Consider the following 24,244-nt stretch of genomic DNA (forward strand, 5'->3'; position numbering starts at 1 on the left):
TGCACATGTGTATGTGACTAATTATTTCATATTTTGTCATTTGTATCGGGTTTTTTTTGTATAGAATTGCGGATACAAAACAAGAAAAAAAAGGCATCTTTGACTTTTCTGTCTTTAAAATTAGGTGGGCTGTGACATGAAAACTATTTATATATATTCCAATATACAATATATTTTACTTCAAGCGTTTAAATGATAGATGATGATGAGATGATGATGTATTCCGCAAATAGCAGGGTAGGTGGAGGCAACCTGGGAACCTAGCGCCACGACTGACCTCTAGTATTATATAATATTTCCTTGAGTGGGCATTGAACCCACAGCCACTCGCGTTTATATCATACTTAGTGCCCTTCCTCCACAACTGACCTCAAAAAATATATTTATAATATTCTGAAATAATTTTATAAGTGAAGTACCGCCATTTAAGATGTGTTTAGTTTATATTTGGCAGTAAAGTATCTGCTAACGGAAACTATGCAGAAAATACACACACACACACATATATGTATAAGTTTTTAGGGATTGTATGACATATTAATATAATAATATTATGAAACTACTACTGACTTCTAAATTATATTTATACGCACGAACATAAACTAATATTTACTAAATTTTCGAAAATAATATATTAATTACTTCAAAGTAAAGAAAATTGAAAAATAATCTATGAAATTTTTGGAAAAAGAAATTGGGAATATATGTATAGATATACCGAATTATTTCTTTTATTTTGATTTAAATAAACAATTACTGCATATGAACTATAATTATGCAAAAAGTAAACTTGTTTTTCTTTAAAAAATGTTAACAAAGAAAAAATTAAACGAAATATAATGCGACGTCAGAAATAATAAGGTCATTAAGCTTCCTAAAATTGTAATGAAACCCGAGTACGTACAGAATGCGAGGCGGAAGCCCACGCGATACTCAAAGGAACGTTCTTGGAATGACGTACCATATTATTTAACTGATAATTATATTAAACTATCGTCGCCGACAACTTAAGTTAAATGAAGTTAAGAGTTAAGTTTAGTTTTATCCCTTTTCTATAGTAATTTCGAGAAATCTTCCCTTAGTGGTCCCCTACACTCGCTTTTTAAGTCTTAGCCTTTTTAAGATTTGTATTGTCCGTCAGTCCCTCAGTAGCAGAATATTTTTATATATTCGTATTTAGATTGAAAATATATAACAATACCTTCGTCCCTACCCAACCGGTGTCGCTGTAAACGCTAAATAGGGCTCTTAGCCCTAATTAACATTAACCTTAAATTCCAAAAAAATATTGACAAATATCAGGCTACGAGGCCACAAACTATTATTTGAAATATAAGGTTAAAGTAATTGTAACCAATAAAATATAATAGTTTAATTAAATGTGAGTGAGTAATAAACGAAAAAACTAAAGAAATTAATACATACTCGTACATACATATGTCACGTATTTTTTAAATTTATTATTATTAATATTGAAGGCCGTTATGATTTTTATTTTGTGAAATTATGCAATATTAAAAGTCAAAACGTCGTCATAGCGCAGCGGCACAGCGTCTGTCTGTAGTGGCGAGGGTTCTAGGTTCAATACCCACTCGGGAGTATATTTTTATTTCCCTTTTCTCTTTCTGGTTTCGTCACCCAACACGTAATGTCTTCAAATCGGACCGAGGGTGACGAACGGAGTGTCTTAACTATAGGTTTTCTTTGGCTATAGTGGGGTGCTATGCAAGTTTGTTTTTTTTTGCTTCAACAAATGGATTAAGAATTTTCTTTAGCTTAGATAGACACCTTAGTTAGGTGGTTTTTTATCTATATGTGTATATGTAAAGTTAGTCATTTTCACACTAACACTGTTATTTTCACCTTAAAAAAATTGAGAGCAAAATTCAGACACAACATATTTGATATATATTTTACGTTAAAAAAAATACACGTACAAAAATTGTAATGCTATTAAAAAGACTATAATAAATATATGAAAATGTATGGAATTATTATCAATTGAATCTCATGTAGCGTAGCTGCAAGTCTGTGTACCTAATATTTAAATTGTTAAAATTGGTATAGAAAAGTTGAGTGTTGCCGGCTCTTCTGAGCATACCTGCCTTCCGGCCCAGTGGTAGCTTTATGTTCATTCGACGATTCAAAGGTGCTTGTAAATTATTATGGTTGTTTTAACGTAGAAGGGCTATTGTTGTGGATTCCATTACCGTTTGATTTGAGTAAATTGATTATTTTCATTTGTTCGCTCTGGTAACAAGGCATAGCGCGGCGTTCACTTCTGCCATTCAATGCCTCTATGCCTTAAATATTAAAATATCCTCGAGTGGGAATCGATCCCACAACTGAAACTCGCAAGCTTGGGCTCTTGCGCCACGACTGGCCATTAATTTCCAATAGCAGTACAATATTAATATATTTACTATTTATTAATTTTTTATTACGTACTCCTACTATTTTTTACGTTTTTCTCATAAAGATTTAGTTTTGAAAATATGACTGGTTCAATTTTTTTTAATTACATGGTGGAAACCTAAAATAATTAAATATAATTTTTTTAAGTAAGATATACATATTTTTCTATATTTATCTATATATGATTTTTTAACAATATAAAGGGCTTTGAAGGCGCCGTCGTCGTCAGTGTGCCTCTCGCTCTCGCTCTCGTTCAGATTGCGTTACCTCTAAACTGGCCCGACCACTGCGCGTAACGCCGCGCGGGCCACACCGCCGGCGCTTGTCAACTTAACTTAACAAATTACTACTTAAATTACAAATATTCTTTCTTGAAATACACTTTTTAAACTAATTTCGAAAGAATTTAAAGCTATAATCTAAGTTCTAGTACTAGTAGAGACGATCTCTACCACTATGACCTTAGATTATTAAATAACAACAAATTAAAATTGCAAATATTATTATCGTCACTGCTTCTATTCGCTCTTATACAAATATGAATAATACCAATTATATAAAAATGCTTACAAGTAAATTATATTTTTGGAGAATAGTATTACTTGTGGCCGCTAAAGTGCAGCGTCACAATATTTGTAGCGTAGCTGTAAGCGGGACGGTTCTAGGTTCGATTTCTACTAAGGGAAAAGAATTATTTTATTTTTTTTCACTCTGATAACAATAAAAAAGTCGAAAATTGTGCGGAAAATTAGTAACAGAGTGTCTTAACACAATACTCTCTCGGTCTTACCGGCTATACTTAGCGTGAAGGTTAGTAAAAAAAAAATATATTATTTACCATATAAAAACCTGTCGTCGCCCACTTCCCGGCCGCACAGTGTGCAGAAAGGGAAATGAAATGCACTAACGAGGCCCGCGGAGCCCCATGGAAGTAAGTGTACCCCCCCACTTACATACGAGTGTTACGTGATGTTTGTTTTTTTTTTCACTTATCTTAAAAGAATACCTGTTAACTAGAAATGTCCTCCTCTTATATAAATATTTACTTGTTTTCACGCATGTTTCGATCGTTTTTGGGAAATAAATGGGAGTTTAAAAAATAGATATAAAATATGAAGCTGGAAAATAACATTAACTTAAACATAAAAAATCTATACATTTTATCATATCCGGGATTTAGTAGGGGGAATTTAGTCACTTCCGTTCCCCACTTTCGACCGAATTTTAGAGGCAATGCGTGATGAGTGGCGGATTTCAACGCAGTGCTTTGCTTTTTTACCAGAGCGAGGAAATTAATATTTAAGTTCATTGAGTGGGAATCGAACCATCACTCGCGTTAACGGTGCTCCTCTGCCACGACAGATCTCCAAACCAGATTATTAAATGTATTTAATAGCCTACATATTTTTTATATTAATAACGGTTTGCTTAGATTCAAAGTACATATACTATCTACCCGAACAGACGGCAATTGCAGCGATTGCAGCAAAATCTACACAAAGCAATACCAAAGGTCCAAAATCAAAGTTCCAATATAGAGTGGTAACTGCAGATTATGCAAGTACTGTCGCTGTAGTTGTAGTATTGCAGCTGCTTCAGTGGTCGCGATGACGCCGGCGCGGACGCTCACCCTCGCGCTGATATGCGCACGCGCATTTACTCTCGACCTTAATACAAAGGAACACAATTGCACTATCAGCGATGAAGACGACAGAATATGTAATGTAACTAGATATGGTGATGATGAAGATCTAAGGGCACCAATTGATGGGGGAAAATTAAGAAGTAATCTTAGTAAGGAAAGAAATTATTTGAACGTTATATTTGTTGATAATGACCAGAACGTGCTTCAGTCTGTGTCTAATAACTATGAAAATAATAATAATTTGACTAATATTAACCAAACTGGTGAGCACGGCTGGACAAACAATCAAGGAAGATACATCTCTGATCAAAATCTTCAAAAGCAGATCGAGAATGTCTTTGGTCATAGCGATGACTTACGAGCATACTATCTGGCTGATAATGAACATCATGGAAAAGGGAATGTCAGGAAGGCTTTCGATGAAACTCTTTTCTCTGACATTCCTGATGACGATATTATTTACGATTTAAGTGGTATGTATTGTTATTTTTATTATTATAGCTTCTCGCACACAGCAGGGTAGACAGAGGGAACGTGAGACCTGCCTGTCACTAAGTTCGCCTTAAGACACTTCCGACATTTGGCGGAAAGTGAGGAACGGTCACTTTCCGCCAAATGTTGGAGGCATACTCTATGTCAAGTGGCAGAACTAAAAATGTAAACAATTCATTTCCTCGAGCGAGAATCCAGAACAGTAGAACCGTCTTTACAGGTAAACGCTGTGCTGCTGCTCTAAGACGACAACAAACAATTTAATTTTATAAGAACAACCAACAAGTTGGAGATTTTAATAAAAAAGAAATTGAGATGAAAAACACAATTTGTGGAACGTTTATTTATTATTTATAATCTTCATGCTGTATCCCACATACAGCAGGGTAGGTGGAGGGAACCCAAGGGGAAGTGTACAATCCGTTCCCCATTTTCATCGAATTCTGGAGGCATTGTGTATTGAGTGCGAGCCAGAGCCAAACTACTTTAATTTTACAAATTTATTGTTGAGATTTTACTTTCTATGGCAGGGATTTTTCATTTCATTTCTTGTTATACATCAACAAGAAAATAAGAAAATTAAATAAATTAAAATAATAATTAAAATTATTATGGCTAATTTTGATATTTATTTAATATAGGGCCGTTGTGGTCGCATAGTGTCTGTTTGTAAAACGCTACGATAGTACAATACGACGGTAGTACGATTATCATTCGGCGGAAGGATTTATTTTCATTTTCTCGTTCAAGTAAAAAGACAAATCACGGCGTTGAATTCCGACAATCAATATCCAACATGTCGTATATTAGGCTGTATGGGGAGCAGAGTGTCTTAACATTAGCTTGCTAACTTGTTATGTGCGGGATAGAGCTACACACTACTATTTTTAAATAAATTAAAAAAAAATACAATACTTATAATTAAATGATAGGAATATTCTTAATTTATTTATTTGATTTAAGATGAGCAATACTACGCGATGCCGCGGTTGTTCGAGCTGGACGACTACCCGAGCTGCACGGGCGCGCGGGGCGTGTACTGCCTCGGCAGCTTTGAACTCGGTACCACTGGGGAGAACACCTTGTTCAGTGTTATGCAGGTAGGTGCATTTTAATATACTCGTAATATATGATATACATAATATTTCGTAGCTTCGGCGGCTTCTAAGGGAACCTAGTTAGTGTTAACACTTGTCACTTTCGAGATACTGCATGTTGAGTGGCGTATGGCGGAACTCAACGCCGTGCTTAGGCTTGTTAATACAACGAAGTAACGAATATAACCCATTTCTCCCAGTGGTAATCCAACCCGCAACCGTCGCGTTTATAGCCAGCCGCTACAGAATATGCATATGTTATATGAAAAGGATATATAATAACAACATAATAATCACAACCTTATGGGTGTGATTATAACGCGACGGTTGTGGGTTCGATCCCCACTCGAGGAAGTGAAATACTTAATGACACTGATTTAATTTGATTTAATTTATATTATAAATAAATAGTTTTGATTTATTTTGTTCCATACAATCTAATTTTCTATAGCAGTATTAGCTTTAAAGGTTTTCAGGGTTGAGCAAGGCCAAACGGAAAGACGGACAGACGTTTAATACATACGAGTAGGTACATATTTGTTCACAATATCTAGTTATTCTTGTTACGAGTATATAACGCGCCACTGGACATTAGCCCATAGGGGTTATTTCACTCACTAATTTATACAATTTGAAAACAACTATTAAAAATTCCATAAATATTTTTTTATTGTTGTTAAGGCATAGGACTTTGCAAAAGTCAGCTCTAAAATAATAATAGTATTTTAAAAATATAAAAAAAAATAGTTTCCATTTTTTTACAGTTTGATGCCTTATCTCGCATAAAGCAGGGTAAGCAGAGGGAACCTAGTGCTATGACACTTCTGTCCGCCGAATTCTTGAGGTTTCTGATTGCGTGTTGAGTAACGGGATTTAACGCACTTTGCCTACCACCAGAGGGAAGAAATGAAAATGAAAATATTTAATATTTTATTTTTTCGACTGAGTATCGAACTCCACAACCTATCGCTTTTACAGTCACACGCTCGTGCCCCTGCGCCGTCACTGATAAATTTCTCTTTAAAAAATCACCCGGCGCAAAAATCTGTATGTACTTTCATTTAAACTTTTATGTCTTTGTGGCGCCTTGCCACGGTAACTAGCACTAACGCCATGGTTATCAGTTCAATCTTCATTTAAAAGAATTACATATTTCTCTCCATTTTTCTCTCTGATAAGACAAAGCGCGGCAGTTTACGGAGAATGGAGAAAACGCGTAAAAAAATCTACAAACAAATACCTATAATATAATTTAAATAAAAAAGAAATATCGTAAATTGAACAATGTTTCATAATAATGTTTATCGAAGAGCGAGCGTATTGTATCGGGTTCCGCTCCGATTGGGCGGTGTCCGGGTCGCGGCGGACGGTACGCTGATTATGCGGCCGATGAGTAATGGTCGTTGTACATCGGCGCTGTGTGGCCGAAATTATAGATTTTTATTTTAATTATAAAAATGATAACTAAATGAAAGGCCAATCGTGGCGATCTACCCACTCGAGGAAATATTATACTCTGGTGTTAGGTGGTGTCTGGTTATATACTCTGGTGTTGTAAAGCGCGGCGTTAAGTTCAGCCACTTAACACTCAATGCTTTCAGGATTCGGTGGAAAGAGACATTGAGTGACGGAACTCAACGCCGCACTTTGTCTTGTTACCAGAGCGAGGAAATGAAAAAAGTGAGACATTGCTGTTGCGCTATAACGAGCTCAAATGGTACTTTAACTTTAACGTAAGTTTGTTCCAGAGGTTCTCAGCTAACTGGGTGGACAACTTCAACCACACGCGCCTGCATCGCGGCGTCTGCCTCACGCGTAGCTGTCCTCCACCATCTCCAGGTGTGGACAGTCTGGATGGATGGTAGGTACCTGGAAATATACAAAAAATATTGTTTATGAGGTCGTCGTGGCGCGGTGGTACAAAAAATGTGGGTTCGATTTCCAAGCGGGAAAATGATACATTTATTATTTTCATTTCCGTGCTCTAGTTACGGGGCAAATCGCGGCGTTGAGTCCCGCCATTCAACACGCAATGCGTCAAGAATTCGACGTAATGTGGGAAACGGTAACACGGCCTAAACACGATTCCGCTCGTTAAAATTCACTTCACATGAATTGTATTATTCTAATATGTAAGCTATATTACTGTAAAGTTTAATTGAAATCCGCTCAGTAGTTTTTGTGTGAAAATGGAACAAACATCCATCCTAACAAATTTGGGTAGATATAAGTGCTAAGACACTTCGTTTCCCACTTTCCGCCGAATTCTGCAGGCATTGCGTGTTGAGTGGCAGGACTCAACGCCGCCTAACAAACCTTCACATTTATAATATTAGTAGGAAGTAGGATAGAAGGATTTTTATGTACATATTTCTCGCAGGCTGGAGTCATGTGTCAACGCAAGCATCGTATCCGCATACAACCTGACAGCGCGACTCTACCACTTGGACTACTGTACCACCGGGGGAGAGGCGTCACTCACCACGAGTGAAACGGCATTCGCGGCTCTCCTTGTACTGCTACTATTGTTAACAGTTGTTAGCACTACACTTGATGTGATAGTATCTGATGATATGAAAAAAGGTGAGGAGTAGGTATTTTGTAATAATTGGTGTTTTTGTTTTAGCGTCACGCTGTGGTACACGGTAGTCCCGCACACGGTAGAGTAGGCAGTGGGAACGTAATGCTAAAACGGTTTAAAATTGTATAAAATTATGATCTTATCCATTTGGGGAAATGAAATATTTAATATTTCCATTTTCTGCACTCTGGGGTCGAGGCAAAATGCGGTGTTGAGTTCCGCCACTCAACTCGCAATGCCCTCAGAATTCGGCGAAGAATGAGGAATTCGGAGTGTGGTGTCAATACTATATATGTATTCCTTCTACCTTTGTTTGCGGGATAGAGCGTGAAACTGCAAAAAAAATTAAATATTGTATTTTCTTAAATGTGTTTATTGTATTTTCAATTTAGACTACGGATGGGCACTATCATGGTCACTTATATCATCTTGGCGTGCACTAACTGCGCCAGCGCAGGCCTCACGAAGCACTAACCTGCTTTTCTTCGACGGCCTCCGTGTGTTCTGCATGCTCAGCGTGATAGTGGAGCACGTGTGCTGGTTGGGCACGCAGGCGTATGTTAGTGACACGAGATACGTGGAGCTGGTGAGATGTTCTTGCAAATTCGAAATTAATATTATTTTATATAGTCTAATGAACTAGAATTTATTCATTTCATTTCAATTTCATTTTATTAGTTAAGTGACAGAACTTAACGCCGCGCTTTGGCGCGTTGCCAGAGCGAGTAAATTAAAAATACTAAATATTTAATTTCCTCGATTTTGCTCGAGTGGGAATCGAACCCACAACCTATCACGTTAACCTTGTACCTATCACACTTTAGTAGTCACACTTTGTTGATTGTTATATAGTACCTACTAAATAAAATATAAAAGTTGATTATATTAATACATAATATGTTAACTAGACGCGGAGAGCCAGCGACGCCATGTTGCTCGCGAACAGCACGGTGATGGTGCAGATATTCTTCCTGATGGCGAGCTTCCTCCTCGCCCACAAGCTGCTACAGGAACAGCATTCTGGATCATCTATCCTGACCTTCTTTAAAATGATGTTCAATAGAATTATAAGGTACTAAATTAAATAGAAGTAAATTTTTATTTCATATTTTTCTTAGCTTCTGTATCCTATAAAGCAGGACCAGCAGAAGGAACCTAATGTTATGATATTCCGGTCTTTAAAGTTTGGATTCTCAACTCAACTCCATGCAAATTCGAGACATTCTGTAGTGGTGGTGGGCGTTATTTAACCCTTAAATTATTATTACTATAAGGAGTACTACTACATTGGACATGATATTTCAAACAGGATAAGCCCCAGCTACTTCATAGTACTGTGGTTTGCATCCTCGTGGTGGGAGCGTATCGGTGACGGACCGCAGTGGTCGCTGGTGGTGACGGAGGCCGCCGTATGCCGCCGCAAGTGGTGGGAGCAGTTGCTATACGTCAGCAACCTGGTGAATACTGACGATAAATGCTTGATACAGACGTGGTGAGTTTGATTGATTGCTATGTAAATGTATTTACTATGCTATATACAGTGGCGTAGCTAGAGTATTTGCTGCCCGGTGCGGCTTGGGGGACTTGATGCCCCTTTCCTGTTGATGAGTTCTAAAAAAAAAAACAAAGTGATCGTCGGTGTTGAGTTCTAAAAAAAAACTTATCGTCGACTTTGATGCCCCTTTCCTTTCGATGTCCGGTGCGGCTTAGAGGACTTGATGCCCTTTAAAATGGTATAAGGTCTAAAAAACAAAGAAAAAAACACACTGATCATCGACTTTGATGCCCTTTTCCTTTTGATGCCCGGTGCTACCGCCCCGCTCGCACCCCCCTAGCTACGCCACTGGCTATATATATTGCTATGTAAATCTCCTATGTAGGAAAATTGGATAGAGTAAACCTAAAATTAAAACATTTTTTTAAAGACAATATAAACAACTTTTAATTAATCTTTGGAATCACTTATTTAGATAGTATGTTTTCTATACCATATACAAAAAAAAACTTTAAATAAATAACCACATTATATGTATAAGGTACCTAGCAGCGGACATGCAGCTGTACGCGCTGGCGCTGGCCCTGACCCTCGCGCTGCGGCGCTCGCGGCGTCCTCTAGCTACACTGGGGGTGATCGCGATCGTCCTCGTCCTGGGGAACCTGGTGCTGGCATATGTATTGAAACTTGTTCCCACTTTTGTTGTTCACAATCCTGAGTAAGTATCTAATTTTATGGTAATTAATCTGAATTGATTGGAAATATATGTATTTATTTTAGATTATATTTTTAAAGACCAACTATTTTATTAGTTGACGGTTCTTCTCAGCAGAATTGCCTTCCAAGCTAGTGGTAGCTTTCTATAGGACAGATACCACTGAAATTTTTATGCACCTTGATGTACTCGTATTACGTAAATAATGTTTTAATTTTGATTTATTTTTTTGTCTTTAACACTTATTATATTCTCTTTGCTTACAGTTTAATTTCATAGTAGTTGTTCATATAAGCGTGTTGGCGGTAGTTGGTGGTAGTCCCAATTTTCAATTTGATTTGAAAAGTTGTTCTCAGCATGTTAAGGAGAGAAAAGCATCAGTTTGCAGTCAGTAGTCGAAGTGATTTGATAAAAATAAAGAAAATTCTCTATAAGGGCAATCCGGGCACCTCAACGCCACAGTGTTTAACTGTAAACGCGACCATTGTAGGTTCAATTCCCACCGCGGGAATGGATTATTTTTATATCCTCCCTCTCTCTCTATGTGGCAACAAGACAAATTCCAGATTTAAATTCCACCACTCACTCCGCAGTCTCGCAAACTTGCGGAGAGTGGGAACTATACACGAGACACAACGTGAACCTCAGAAATAAAGATGACGAATATACTCCGTGACCAGGTTGATCCGAGCAGCATACAAGGGAGAACCCTCGTTCGACTGGATGTACACCTCGCCTCACAGCAACGCGGCGGGCGCGCTCGCCGGCGTGCTGCTCGCGCACCTGCACCGCGCCGGGCTGGCGATAAAGTTTAACCTACTTGGCAAAAGGGTCAGTACGGTGAAACATAATCTTCCATATCTTTTGATTGCGCTACAAGGGACTGTCGATCGGGATATTTAAAAATAATTAAAGCGGCAGAAATCCTCGACTACAATATATCTATAATAATATATTCATTGGACTCATGCAACCTGTACCTACATTTCATGTAAATTACTCTCCATATATAATAGTTCGTCGTTTCGTCTTCGTTCATCGTTTTCTGTAAAAGTCTTTATCTAGTTATTATTTAATATCTTTCTTAGCTTTTAAATATCATAGATTAATGATCGTAAAACCGCTTATAAAATATTTCGAATTAGGCACTTGCATTATACTGTTATTTGGTCCATAAATTACTAGAAAATTTCCATAAATTTATTATGCAAGTTTTGTTTACAAAATGGACACCGGTTTACTCTCGTGAGTGTCGCTGTCGCTGTTAGAGTTGGAAAAATGCATTTTAAGTAAATATTACACAACTTAGTTTTACATGTCTTCATAATATCCCTTATCTGATGACCCGCATACCTCGTTGGGGAACTTTCCCAAATACCTGATGTGGAATTCATGTTTTAATGGTTTTAGATTAATGTAAATATATTATGTAATTGGAAGACATCGAGTTATAATCCCAATCCGGATATTGAATTATTTTCACTCTTTCGTTTTGGTTAATTAGAGGCAATTATCAATGAATCCAAAACAATGAATTGAATGAATGAAAAAATCATTTTTTGTCTATTTGGCGGCTTGTCGGTTCGTAAGTAAAAAAATATATCAATATAAAAGGTTCTTTTGAATTGGTTGAAACTTTAATTTTCAATGTATATTTATATTATATTCTCTTTAAGACGAAAGTAATTCAGATTAGTAAAAATGTGTAGTCCCAGAGACGAAGCCGTCACTCGAAATTAAAATAATGATGTGCCTAAGAGTTACCTAATATCTAAATAAATGATGGTATGGAGCGGGAATATGCGCAGATTTCATTACGAAACGAATATAGCCGGCCCTGCAAGTAGCTAACCTCCGCTAGACGTACACTTTTAGGTATTAGCTATTAATTTTACTTTCAAATACATAAAATGCATTCATCACAGTAGTCAAATTTACAAAATGATTTCTCAGTAGGTACTCTAGACAAAGAATAAATTTAACTTTGATTTCATTATATTTTTAATAATTTTACCCAAGCACTGTTTTTCGACTCCAGAGCGAACAAATGAAAATATGATTTTTTTTAATTTTTCCGAGTGGGAATCGGACCCTGCGCCACGACTGGTCTCAATAGTTATGGTAAATTTATTTATTTCAAAAATTATTTCATGTTATATTTAAAAAGCGATTATAATGAGCAAATCTAAGTTGTACTGCGACATAGCAAGTTAAATATCAGGCTTAGGCATTACGAAACATAATCGCAATTTACCGCAAAATTTATTGTGCAGCGCTCGACGCCGCGCCGGCCTACTTTAGTGCAGCTTGTACAATAATTGTTAAAATAAGATGTTATACAATATATATATACAACGTCCCTTTCACTGTTGACAAAGAGATTCACGGATCTCGTTTAAGTATAATCTTTTATCATCAATTTCGTTTTGTCGGAGACAGATTACGTGTTTAGTAGGAATATAGCACGTTAGGTAAAATTAAGTAAACACTGTCACACGCAGCTTTCGTTAGTTACGGGTTGAGATATTGGCAAACATTCAAATTATTTTTGAGTAATCATGCTGTCAACGTACTTAGAGGTGACTCCCCATCCTTGCATCAGCGATGGCCTATAGCTAGTTCCGATTTTATTTCTAGATAATCATAAATTCCCAAATATCTGCTAAACTACAAAAATCTCGTACCATAAAATTTATCTGGATCCTACCCACCTATCAAGGTACATCCTGTATAAGTACATATTGTACAAACATATATCTAAACACTTATATATACATTACGTGAGCTATTATATAAGCATATATTCAATAAATAGTATTTTACCTAATAGTTACTATGGTCTAGGGACCCAGAGGTAGGACAGTTTAGGTTACTTTCACCTCTTGCGCCACTCCGCACGTGTCCCGCGGATGGCTGTCCGCTGCAATTATGCACTGAGAGGTGCATTGGGAAACTCGATACTAGTACGTAGACTTCCTTGCAAGCTGCGGGCGAGCGGCTGTTGCGTGTAGATAAGTGACAGGCCATCTTAATAGGGAAATGCACGATGTTTATATAATGACCGTATAAAATATATTAGTTGCATGATATTTATAAAATAGTTTTAGTACCTATAGGCCACTCGTGGCTCCGGGGCACAAGCCAGCGCCAGGTTGTGGGTTTGATTCATTCTCGAGGAAGATAAATATTTAGTATTTTCACTTCTTTGCTCTAGCAACGACATAAGCCTCCAGAATTCGGTGAAAGGTGAGGAACGGAAGTGTCTCAATAGGAACGAAGTATCTTTACCATAAGGTCCCCTTTGCCTACCCTGCTACGTGCAAGATACAAGTTGATGCTTAATAAAAGTTATTGAAATTTTCTTGACAATTATTTTATTTGATATTTTAGTTTTTTTATTCTTTTATGCAGATACTAGATACTAATACATTATTAGTCTACAGATACTTAAAAAACTCTAAATATATTTTTGCTTTTTTTTTTCGTGGGTAGTTGTGAAACTAGTAACATCTGTTTGTAACAGCTGATTTATTAAATTCAATAATAAACGTAAAATTAGTGTGTTTTTACAAAGATATGCTTATGTGATTAACATTACCCACCAGCAAGAAGAATCCTACATAAATTCACTTTTTTACTTTCACTTTCCTGTTTTTTCAAAATATGGCGTCAATCAAGGAGTCAATGACAGCACTAACTGATTTATTCACAACGAAAATGAATGAATTTCAACGTGACTTGCACAAGACAGCTTCACCAGTCTCAACATCTTCATTAGCAGCTGAATTCCTTCAATTTAAAGGTCTGATACTTTCCCTCTTGAACACTCTGCAGCGTCAAGTCGAATTTCTCGCTACTAAAGTAGATAGGCAGGAGATGAAAAGAAGGCATAAGGTAGTTTTGTTTCACGGTGTGCCTGAACAAAAGTCTGAAGATATAAAAACAAGTATTACTGGGTTGATAGGTAAACATTTAATGTTGCCTAATTTTTCCTCTTCCTGTATAAAGTCTTCATATCGTTTGGGTAGACCTGCTGAAAAGCCAAGGCCTATAGTAGTGAAGTTTGGTGATGTATCGACTCGGGACATGGTTTGGTTTGCCAAAGGTAAATTAAAAGGCACCGGTATCACTCAATCAGAATTCCTTACTAAAGAGCGTCATAAAGCATTCTTAGAGGCAAGACAACTATTTGGAGTTAACAAGTGTTGGTCAAGGAAAGGATGGATCCATATCTTAGGGCCGGATGGATCCCAACACAGAGTTGAAACTAAAGCTGAGGTTGTGGCAATTTCATGTACCAACAATAAGTCTCCTGTTCTACAAAATACCACTGTCAAAACATCTGACAAAGTTTTAGTTCCCCGAGCCAAGCGAGTGGTTAAAAAATAGTTCTTTTTTTTTTTTATCTTATTTTTCTTTTATCACTTCAGTATTACTTATGTTGATTTTTATTCTAACCATAGTTTTTGTCAATTAATGCCAGTTTACCCTCATGTTTTATTATAGTTGTTTTTTTTTCTTTCTTTTTGCTGACTCAATTTATGAAAATATTATTTTGTTATTGTTAAGAAAGTTAACTTTATATTGAAAGGTTATATATTATTATGTGTGTATATTAGTTAAATTAGCAACTCGTTATGTTTTTTTTGTTTTTATTTGTTAATTTATAAACTCACACTTTTTTTTTAGGGTGAATGTTTTTATTTTTTGTTTTTATATTTTAAAGTGATAATTTTTGTCTTTCTTTTCCTTTGATGTCTTTCTTGCAACTGGCGGGGGATGTTGTATAAAATTTTAATTTTTTTTTTGTTATTATTCTATATTATATTTTTCTATTTTCTATATTATATTTTTATTATACATATTCATATGTATTTACATATTATATTGTTATTTATTTTTTAATATATATTTTTTTTAATTTATTTATTTAGTATTTATACACAGTTATTTTCAGTATTTTATATACAAAATAATGGCTACAAGCGACACCGGCAATAATTCCTTCCTATCTTTATCTTCTATTTCCGAAGGCACCGACAGCAGCGACAGTATCCTCAGCATCCCCTCACTTAATGAAAATCTTAATTCATACTTCTCGGATGTCCCGAAAAACTTTAATATTGTCCATATAAACGCTCAGAGTATTCCTGCACATTATCCAGATTTATTGTCATCTTTCGATTGTAAAGATATACATGCCATCTTAATATCTGAATCATGGCTAAAACCATGCTTACAGTCGACCACCTACTCACTGCCGGGATTTCATTTGATTAGAAATGATCGTATTGGACGAGTTGGTGGGGGTGTAGCAATTTATTTGCGTGCCCATATTCCTTTTTCGATTGTAAATACATCGCAGCCAATGGACAACGCATATGCTGAACACTTGTTTATCGAAGTGCTATTAAATCACACCAAACTGCTCGTTGGGGTTTTTTACAGTCCTAACCTTACAGTAGACTATTTCTCATCATTTGAAATCCTGGTGGATCAATTTATGCCCTCTTATGAGCATACTTTGATAATGGGAGACTTTAACACTTGCCTTCTTAAAAAAGATAATCGAGCGTCCCGTTTAGAAGATTTAGTAAATTCGGCAAATTTAAACATTCTACCTTTAGGGCCAACTCATCACTTTCCACATTCTATTCCTTCTCTTCTTGATTTAATTTTAGTATCTTCTACTGACCATGTCGCGAGGCATGGTCAATGTCCTGCACTAGCATTCTCATATCACGATCTTCTTTATGTATCTTACAAAGTTAGACCCCCTAAAGCAAAATCAAGAATTCTTCTGCAGCGCAACTTTGGAGGTATGGATTTGGAGCGTTTAACGGAAGACGCCAGTAAAATTGACTGGACTGTCATTGATAATGCTAAGACAGTTGATGAACAAATTAATATATTTAATTCTTTTTTAATAACACTGTATGATACACATGCACCAGTCCGACCGGTCAGGATTAAACATCTTCCTGCGCCATGGCTTACGGCTGACATTAAAAAACTGCAGGAGAAGAAGTATAATGCTAAGCGTAAATATATTTCTGACGTAAGTGACGCAAGTAGAACTAAATATGTGAGAGCTCGTAATCGTTGCAACAGGGTCTGTAGAGATAGTCAACGGCGCCATATCTATAAATCAGTAATTGAAGAAGATGATCCAGCCAAAGTCTGGAAATTTCTCAAATCCCTTGGAGTCGGTAAAACAAAACACAACATTAATCCAACAAATTTAGATTTAAATTCCCTTAATCAACATTTCACTTCTTCTAGTACAATCGATAGTACTTATAAATTGAAAACCTTAAATGATCTTTCTTCTTTACCCGCTCCTCAGGTTTCTCCTTTTAAATTTAGTCAATTCACTGTAAGTGGTGTTAAGAGAAATATTATGGCTATTAAGTCGGGTGCAGTCGGTGCTGACTGCATTAGTCGTAAAATGATCATTCCTATAATGGACCTGTTAGCCCCCGTAATCACATCCATTCTGAATCGCTCCATTCTTCACGGTGATTTCCCTTCCATCTGGAAAGATGCTCACATTTTCCCATTACCCAAAAAATCAAATCCGTCTTCCTATTCCGATTATCGTCCGATTTCTATCCTTCCATTCTTATCAAAAGTGCTAGAACGCCTTGTTCACAAACAACTAAGCACATTCCTTTCAAAACACAATCTCCTAAATTCCTTACAGTCTGGCTTTCGCCATGGTCATAGTACGACTACTGCTTTAGTCAAGATCACCGATGACATCAGACGTGGCATGGATGAGCGGAAGATTACTGTGTTGACATTACTAGATTTCAGTAATGCCTTCAGCACTGTTGATTTTGATATACTACTTGCTTTACTAACTTCTCTTAACATATCTCCTGAGGTGATTGATTGGTTTCGTTCTTACTTGTGCGGACGTCGACAGCGCATTCGAATAGATGATTCATACTCTGAATGGTCTTTCACTAGTGCTGGCGTCCCACAAGGTGGCGTGTTGTCTCCTCTTCTTTTTTCAATTTTTATTAATAATATCTGTCTAAAAATTTCTTCTCTCTACCACCTGTATGCTGACGACTTGCAAATCTACGCACAAGGTACTCTCACTGAACTGCCCAATACCATCGAGAAAATAAATAGTGATCTGAAGCATATTTCAGTTTGGAGCAGACATTTTGGACTTACTATAAATCCATTAAAAAGTCAAGCAATTGTAATCGGTAGTCCTAGATTATTGTCAAAAATTGATTTATCACAAATGTCCACTATAGCTATTGATGGGACTTCCATTCCATTTAGGGATTCAGTTAGGAACTTGGGTGTAATTATGGATAAGCATTTGTCCTGGGGACCCCAAATAGGTGAAGTAAGCAGAAAGATTTATGCTTCTTCTGCATCTTTGCGTAGGCTGCGCAATTTCCTACCAGTACCTACCAAAATTGCGCTGGCAAACTCACTCCTTTTACCAATTCTAGATTATGCTGATATTTGTTATCCTGACATTAATGAGGAGCAACTTAATAAACTTGAGCGACTTCAAAACTTTTGCATTAGGTTCATATTTGGTATTCATAAATATGATCATATTTCTGAATTTCGTGAATATACTTCATATACTTCATCTTCTCTATTCTGTGCTGTTTAACCCTTCTACTCCTCCTTATCTGAAGAAACAATTCAAGTTTCTACGTGACGTCCACTCACTTTCACTACGCTCCCAAAACAATCTATTACTTGAAATTCCTCTTCACTCTTCTTCTTTTCTGTCTAACTCCTATACTATTAAAGCTGCCCAACTATGGAATTCACAAAAATTTAAAACTTCATTAAAGAAATATTATTTAAATATATAATTTTAGCCTTTATTTTTAGCATCAACATTTTTTTTTTTTTTACAAATCTTTAAATACTATGTGTACTATATGTATTATTTATTTATTATGTTTATTTTACTGTATAGTAATGTATATTTATCGTATATGTATGTGTTATTTATTTAGTGTATATTAATTATATATATTTATTTATTTATATTATTATTGTTATTAAATTCCTTATATTATAATTTAATGCACCACCCACCACCTTCTTTTTTATACAATTCCAACAACCAAAGGTTGCCTGGAAGAGATCGCTTCAAGCGATAAGGCCGCCTTATTGTACATGTTTTTGTTCATTTTTGTATATAAATTGTGTAAAATTTTGTTGTTTTTGTGTAATAAAGGATATTGTATTGTATTGTATTGTATATTTAGAAAATATTGTACGTACAAACTTTATGGACAGAAGCGTGTACTTAGGTACCTACTAGGTACCATTACGTACATATGTGTTAGGTAACCGCCATTTAAACGTGTTATAATGAAATATAAAAAATGGAGATGATAAAAATGACGAGGCCACTGGTGGCGCTGTGGCACAAAGTGTGACTGTAACATCGACTGGTTGTGGACGCGATCCCCAATTGAGGAGATGAAATATTTATTTAAGTTTGTATTTTCATTTCGTCGCTCTGGTGTTGAGGCAAAGCGTGGCTTTGAGTTCCCCCACCTATCACGCATTCCCTCCAAAATTCCGCGGAATGTGGAGAACGGAGTGTCTTAACATAAAGTTCCCTATGCATACTTGCTGTGTGCGAGATACAGCGTGAAACTGAAAAAAATATACAACTAATACTATGATTCCATCTAATTTCAGTGGTTTCGGCTGTTGTCAGTCTGGGCTGTACCAGCGACGGTACTGGTAGTGGCTACCTGGCCACACTTGCTGGGCGCAGGCGTGCCGCCGCGGTTAAACGCCGCCGTGAGCGCCGCACTAGAACGACCCGTATTTATAACACTTGTTACGATAGCACTATTTGGTGCAATGAGTGGTGTTGATTGTAAGTAATGATTTATTTCCTTTTTTTTTATTTCTAGAAGACGCTATGATTTCAACTTCAATTGGTCGCTGTTATCGTATTAACACTATTTTCATTTCGCTTAGACAGTGGCAGCGTTAAGTTTCACCACTCATCACCGAAAATTATTTCTGTTCTTGTCTATTTCGTTCTTACATGTCTTCTAAATTATTCTTGTTTTATAATTTACTTGTCACTCGAGTAACCATTTTAGCGAACTTCCATTTTTATTTGATTCTGTTTCAATTTAATTTCAATTGAGAACTCAATGCCGCGTCTTGCCTCATTGCCAGAGCAAACATATGAAAATATAAAATGTTTTCTTTCCACAGCCTGTCGCTTTTACAGCACCAGCACCATGGCTAACCTCAAAATAAAATAATAAAAAATAACAATTATTCCTTTATAACGATTTTCTTAAAGCAAAATTTAAGCATCAATTTTCCATTCTATCTGAATATATCTACATTTCCTTTAACAATGTTTAGCACTATTGTACAATATGTGAGGGTACAGATTCATCTTGTTGGTCTCACATTTTTTAATAAATATATATAAACTAGTGGACCCGAGCGCGGCTACGCCCGCTTGAACTATACGAATATTTATTATATTATATTTTATATTTATTAAATTATTTTCAGTTTTCAATAGCGAGATGCGTTAAGCAAGCTCATTTTGGGTGACGTTTTCTTACAACAAACTTTGCAAATCGTTGCTTTAGTCGTTGCAACGGCGGTTGTTATAAACATGGCGGAATAAATTGTATGTCAAATTAATAAGTATTTTAATATATTGGTATATATCGAAAATATTACAAATATGAGAAAAAAAAGTATCCTATGTTCATCCCGAGACCCTCAAGTATCTCTATATGAGTAATTTATCACAATTAAATAAGCGATTTGGCCGTGATTGCGTAAAAGACAGACAGACAGACAGAGTTACTTTCGAATTTATAATATAGGTATGGATATCATAAATATCATATAATATAATTTCAGCTCCGTGGGCGCGGTGGATGTCATGCGGCACAGTTGCAGCGAGGTTGTCGTTCGGCGCCTTGCTGTTACACATGCTGCTCATCAAGAGCTTCCTCGCCACCCGCCTCGCGCCGGTACACCTTGATCGACTGTCTGTGGTAAATAGTGATGTTTTTTTTAGTTTCAAGCTACATATATCCCGCATATAGCAGGAGAGCCAGACACTCCGTTCTCCAGTTTCCCCACATTCATCCCCCATCATTGCTTGTTAAGTGGCGAAATCTACTCTGCACTTCTGCTTTGACATCAGAGAGGAGAAATGAACGAACACCGCTCCCTCAGATTTATGATTACTTATATTACCGCCGTCGCATTGGAGCTTGGGTGATCATATTTAAACTACAATACTTCTCCTGCCATGGTTAAGTCCTGCAACGTTGTCCATTGCCAGTCACATAGCATGTGTCGTAACACCCTGCTAAACACCCCGAAATCTTATAAGCTATAAGCGCCTAGGAAAATATTAGGAGCAAAGAATATTTTTTACAAATTAGTTAATTAAAATTATATATTGTTAGCAAACTTGTGTAAAAGAGGGTAGATGTAGAGTAAAAATAGTACAAAAGCAATGGAGTTGTGTCAAACGAGGTTTCTTCAGGGGCGAGCTCTAGCCTACTCTTGCCCGTCCCCGCCCGGTGATGCTGTAAAGACCATCCCAGGTCAACAGAAGTATATTCGAAAAAAAAATGTCAATCGAGACAGTTGCTTGCAGACGAACACCCTTATAGGAAGGAAATTAATGTAAAGTATTGTTATTGGGTGATGCATATCACTTATTGCAACTACGTAGAATCTTATTCGAATCTAATTCGAATAATTTAGAAACATACAGACGATATATAAAAAAATACGTTAAGCCCTATAAATTGTTCTTGTCAGTTACTATATGTAACTTTAGTACATGAGGTTCGTAGGCGCCTGTAATTTATTAGAGCCTGAAAATGACTGCAGGTTACACAGAAACTTTCAGGCTTTATAGAATAATAAAAGTCTGGCTTGGTTCGGTTCTGGGGTTATTATGGTAATACTTTTTGCATAAATAATGTTTATTTTAAATTCCGTACCTCAAAAGTTTAAAATTAAACCCTTACAACATTACTTTTTTGTTGTCTGTCCGTCTGTCGAGATCATTTATCTCGAGAGCGCGTGGAGGTATGGTTATGAAATTACAGGAACTTTTGTATGGAATTTACTGCGTAATCTAAACCGACAAGATACATCTCGCGGTCTATAGTTATAAAAATTGGCACAAAATGATAAAAAATTCCGAAAAGTTAATAAATTTCCTATAATATAGTTAAAAAATATTACAAAAATATATTTAACTAGCGGCCCGCCCGCGGCTTCGCCTGCGTGAACTGTTATTATTAATTTCTTTCTCCATGAGTACCTACGTCCTATAAGTGGCGACTATGCAAAATTTGACACTCCTAGCATTTGTAGTAACGAAATTTCATACAAACTTTCGACCCCCAAAACAACCCCGTAGAAGTCAAATATTGCAAATTCCCGTCTTAGCGAGCACCTACGTCCTATAAATCACTCCTATGCAAATTTTCAGATTCCTAGCACTTGTAGTTTCTGAGATTTCGTGATGAGTGAGTGACCTTTCGATTTTATATACAGGGTGGAAGAGGCAGCGCTTCTTTTACTGAAACTGCATATAGGGTAAAATATTTCAAACCCAGAATTAAAAAAAATAATCAAGGTATCTCAACGGTTTGGACGTAGGATTTTTTTTTCATTTCACGATTTTTATCCATACTGTATTTCGTGTCACGCACACATACGTACGCGACGTTGCCTTTGACAGGTAAGTGTGTGCGTGCCTATGTTATACTTTACAAATGGCGTTTTATTTTAAAACGATAATTTTATTATTTATTTTGTTTAAAAAAAAACTTTTTAATTTTTGAGAATAATTTTTTTTCCGAATTATATTAGGCTTTTATAGAGTAGTTAAAACTGTGGTTTCATTTAAAGTGGCGCTGACAATTCCATCCTGTATATAGATTACGCTACACTGCTAAGTTTGTCAACTTTTATACCTAAGTACTACTTCCCGTTGACAAACAATCCTGTAATCGGTACTGAACCAGTTTTTTGTATTTTTTTTTAAGATCTTAAATATAAAATTATAAATATTCGAAGAAAAAACAACCAATTTATTATTTTATGTTTTATAAAAAGAATATACATATATAACTCCAATAGAAAATCTAAGAGATATTGCAATTCTAATCACATACGCCGCACAAACCGCGCGGGACAGGTGGGTCCGCCGCGGCTGAGTGGTGAGGGCCGCGAGGGGTGAGGGGTGAGGGATGAGGGGTGATGCAGTAGACAGTAATCGATTAACAAAGAGCAAAGATCACGTTATATAAGGTTACTGTTGAGTGACGCAGGTGATCCCAGTGTTTACATTGTGTTTATGCTTCTACGCACTCAACGTGAGTGTGTGCTGAATACATGGGAACCCTTAAAATTCAATTTTGATCTACAGGAACAGTTACTCAGATTTTGCCTAAGATGTATGTATGTGCTATTATAGTTGTAGCGTACAACGCCACACGCGCCACGGTGAGGGGAGGGGGACGCCCCCTTGCTGTTGTAAGATAAATATATCTGCTAAATAAAATTCAATACATTTAATGTAAGGAGATTATGAGATAATCATATCTCTGGAAAGAAAAACAGTGTATCCTTTGTTTATTCTTTAGATAACTCAAATAAAAATTGTGTATATTGTAAATATGTTGACTTTTTAACTTCCCCCTGTACCCCGCATATAGCAGGATAGGCATCATCCTACTTTTAAAGATGCCCAACCCAAAGCTGCTCTTTGTGTTTCTCCTCAGATGGGAGAAATTATAAATAATTCATTCCCGTGACCGGAAATCGAAGCAACAGCCATCATTTTCACAGAATAAAGTTATTCTACTGCGCTAGGAATATATGCGCTAAAATTTGTTTATTTCTCTGTTTCAGTATATAGAATGGTTCGGTTTCTCCATTCTCTCGTACCTCGCAGCCGTGCCGCTCGCCTTGCTCGTCGAGTTCCCCGCGCAGAGACTTCACAAGGAAATTACAGTGCTTTTACAGAATAAATACTATCAAATAAGTAACACTAAAATACATGACAAGGTGAAATCGAATTGAGATTTCAAATAGGATTTACTGTATTATTTATTAAAATTATTTTTTTAATGATACAACTTGGAGATTTGGGTTGACAGAGATAGTATTAAAATTTAATTATATATATCGTCGCTTTGCCCCATTTTCAAGATATTCCGCGCTGAGTGACGGAACTCGAGTTCGCATTTTGTGTTGCTGCCAGAGCAGGGAAATAAAAATTATTCATATCTCCGAGTGAGAATCGAACCAACATTTGTTGCCTTTACAATCAGACCCACCCCCAATTGCTTAGAAATTACAGAGACATTTTTTTTAACTGTTCAAAATCTAGTTCTAATCTATATTTAGCTTGAACTCGAATAAGGTCGCTATTGTAATATAAGCAAATTATATTATTTATGTGAAATGTACTCGACTGTAATGAATGAATTAAATAAAATTATTTCCTAAATTTGCCCTTTATTGCACGCTGTATCACGCATATAGCATAGGTAGAGAAAACCTAGTATTGAGACAGTCTTAACCACGCACTACCCGTTCTTTTGGGAACTCAACGACGCGTTTCGTTTGTTACCAGAGCGAGATAATAAAACATAATTTATGAAATAAAAGATGAAGAACTATAGTAGCCCAGTTAAAATACAAAAAATAGCAAAACATTACTTTAGCAAAAGTTATTCAGTATTATTGAACAATTCTAATTAAATAATTGTAATCTTTAAAA

At 36.2% G+C, this 24,244-nt stretch overlaps 2 protein-coding genes across 2 annotated transcripts; both read left to right on the plus strand.

Moving 5' to 3' along the window:
* Positions 1-3,990: 3,990 nt before the first annotated feature.
* LOC146540820 (uncharacterized) lies at positions 3,991-23,973 on the plus strand. Its single transcript, XM_085199778.1, has 12 exons — positions 3,991-4,533; positions 5,516-5,652; positions 7,398-7,510; positions 8,030-8,232; positions 8,623-8,816; positions 9,139-9,302; positions 9,540-9,722; positions 10,267-10,443; positions 11,121-11,271; positions 19,138-19,321; positions 20,344-20,480; positions 23,371-23,973. The coding sequence occupies exons 1-12, from the start codon at positions 4,023-4,025 to the stop codon at positions 23,539-23,541; spliced, it is 2,325 nt and encodes a 774-aa protein (XP_085055904.1). The 5' UTR covers positions 3,991-4,022; the 3' UTR covers positions 23,542-23,973.
* On the plus strand, positions 13,933-14,923 carry LOC146540821 (uncharacterized). The gene has a single exon (XM_085199792.1). It carries the CDS (start codon positions 14,104-14,106, stop codon positions 14,827-14,829), a length of 726 nt encoding a protein of 241 aa, XP_085055918.1. The 5' UTR covers positions 13,933-14,103; the 3' UTR covers positions 14,830-14,923.
* Positions 23,974-24,244: the final 271 nt, after the last annotated feature.

Source organism: Heliconius melpomene, chromosome 2 (genome assembly GCF_056956725.1).
Source record: "Heliconius melpomene rosina isolate 202511_hmr_F chromosome 2, ASM5695672v1, whole genome shotgun sequence".
In the NCBI taxonomy this organism is placed as follows: Eukaryota; Metazoa; Arthropoda; class Insecta; order Lepidoptera; family Nymphalidae; genus Heliconius; species Heliconius melpomene.

Excerpts from the sequence above, each read along its gene's own strand:
- LOC146540820 (XM_085199778.1), top strand. The coding sequence starts at position 4,023 with ATGACGCCGGCGCGGACGCTCACCCTCGCGCTGATATGCGCACGCGCA. Across the intron at positions 4,534-5,515 it reads TATTATTTACGATTTAAGTG|ATGAGCAATACTACGCGATG; the intron begins GTATGTATTGTT and ends ATTTGATTTAAG. Across the intron at positions 10,444-11,120 it reads TTTGTTGTTCACAATCCTGA|GTTGATCCGAGCAGCATACA; the intron begins GTAAGTATCTAA and ends CTCCGTGACCAG.
- LOC146540821 (XM_085199792.1), top strand. The coding sequence starts at position 14,104 with ATGGCGTCAATCAAGGAGTCAATGACAGCACTAACTGATTTATTCACA.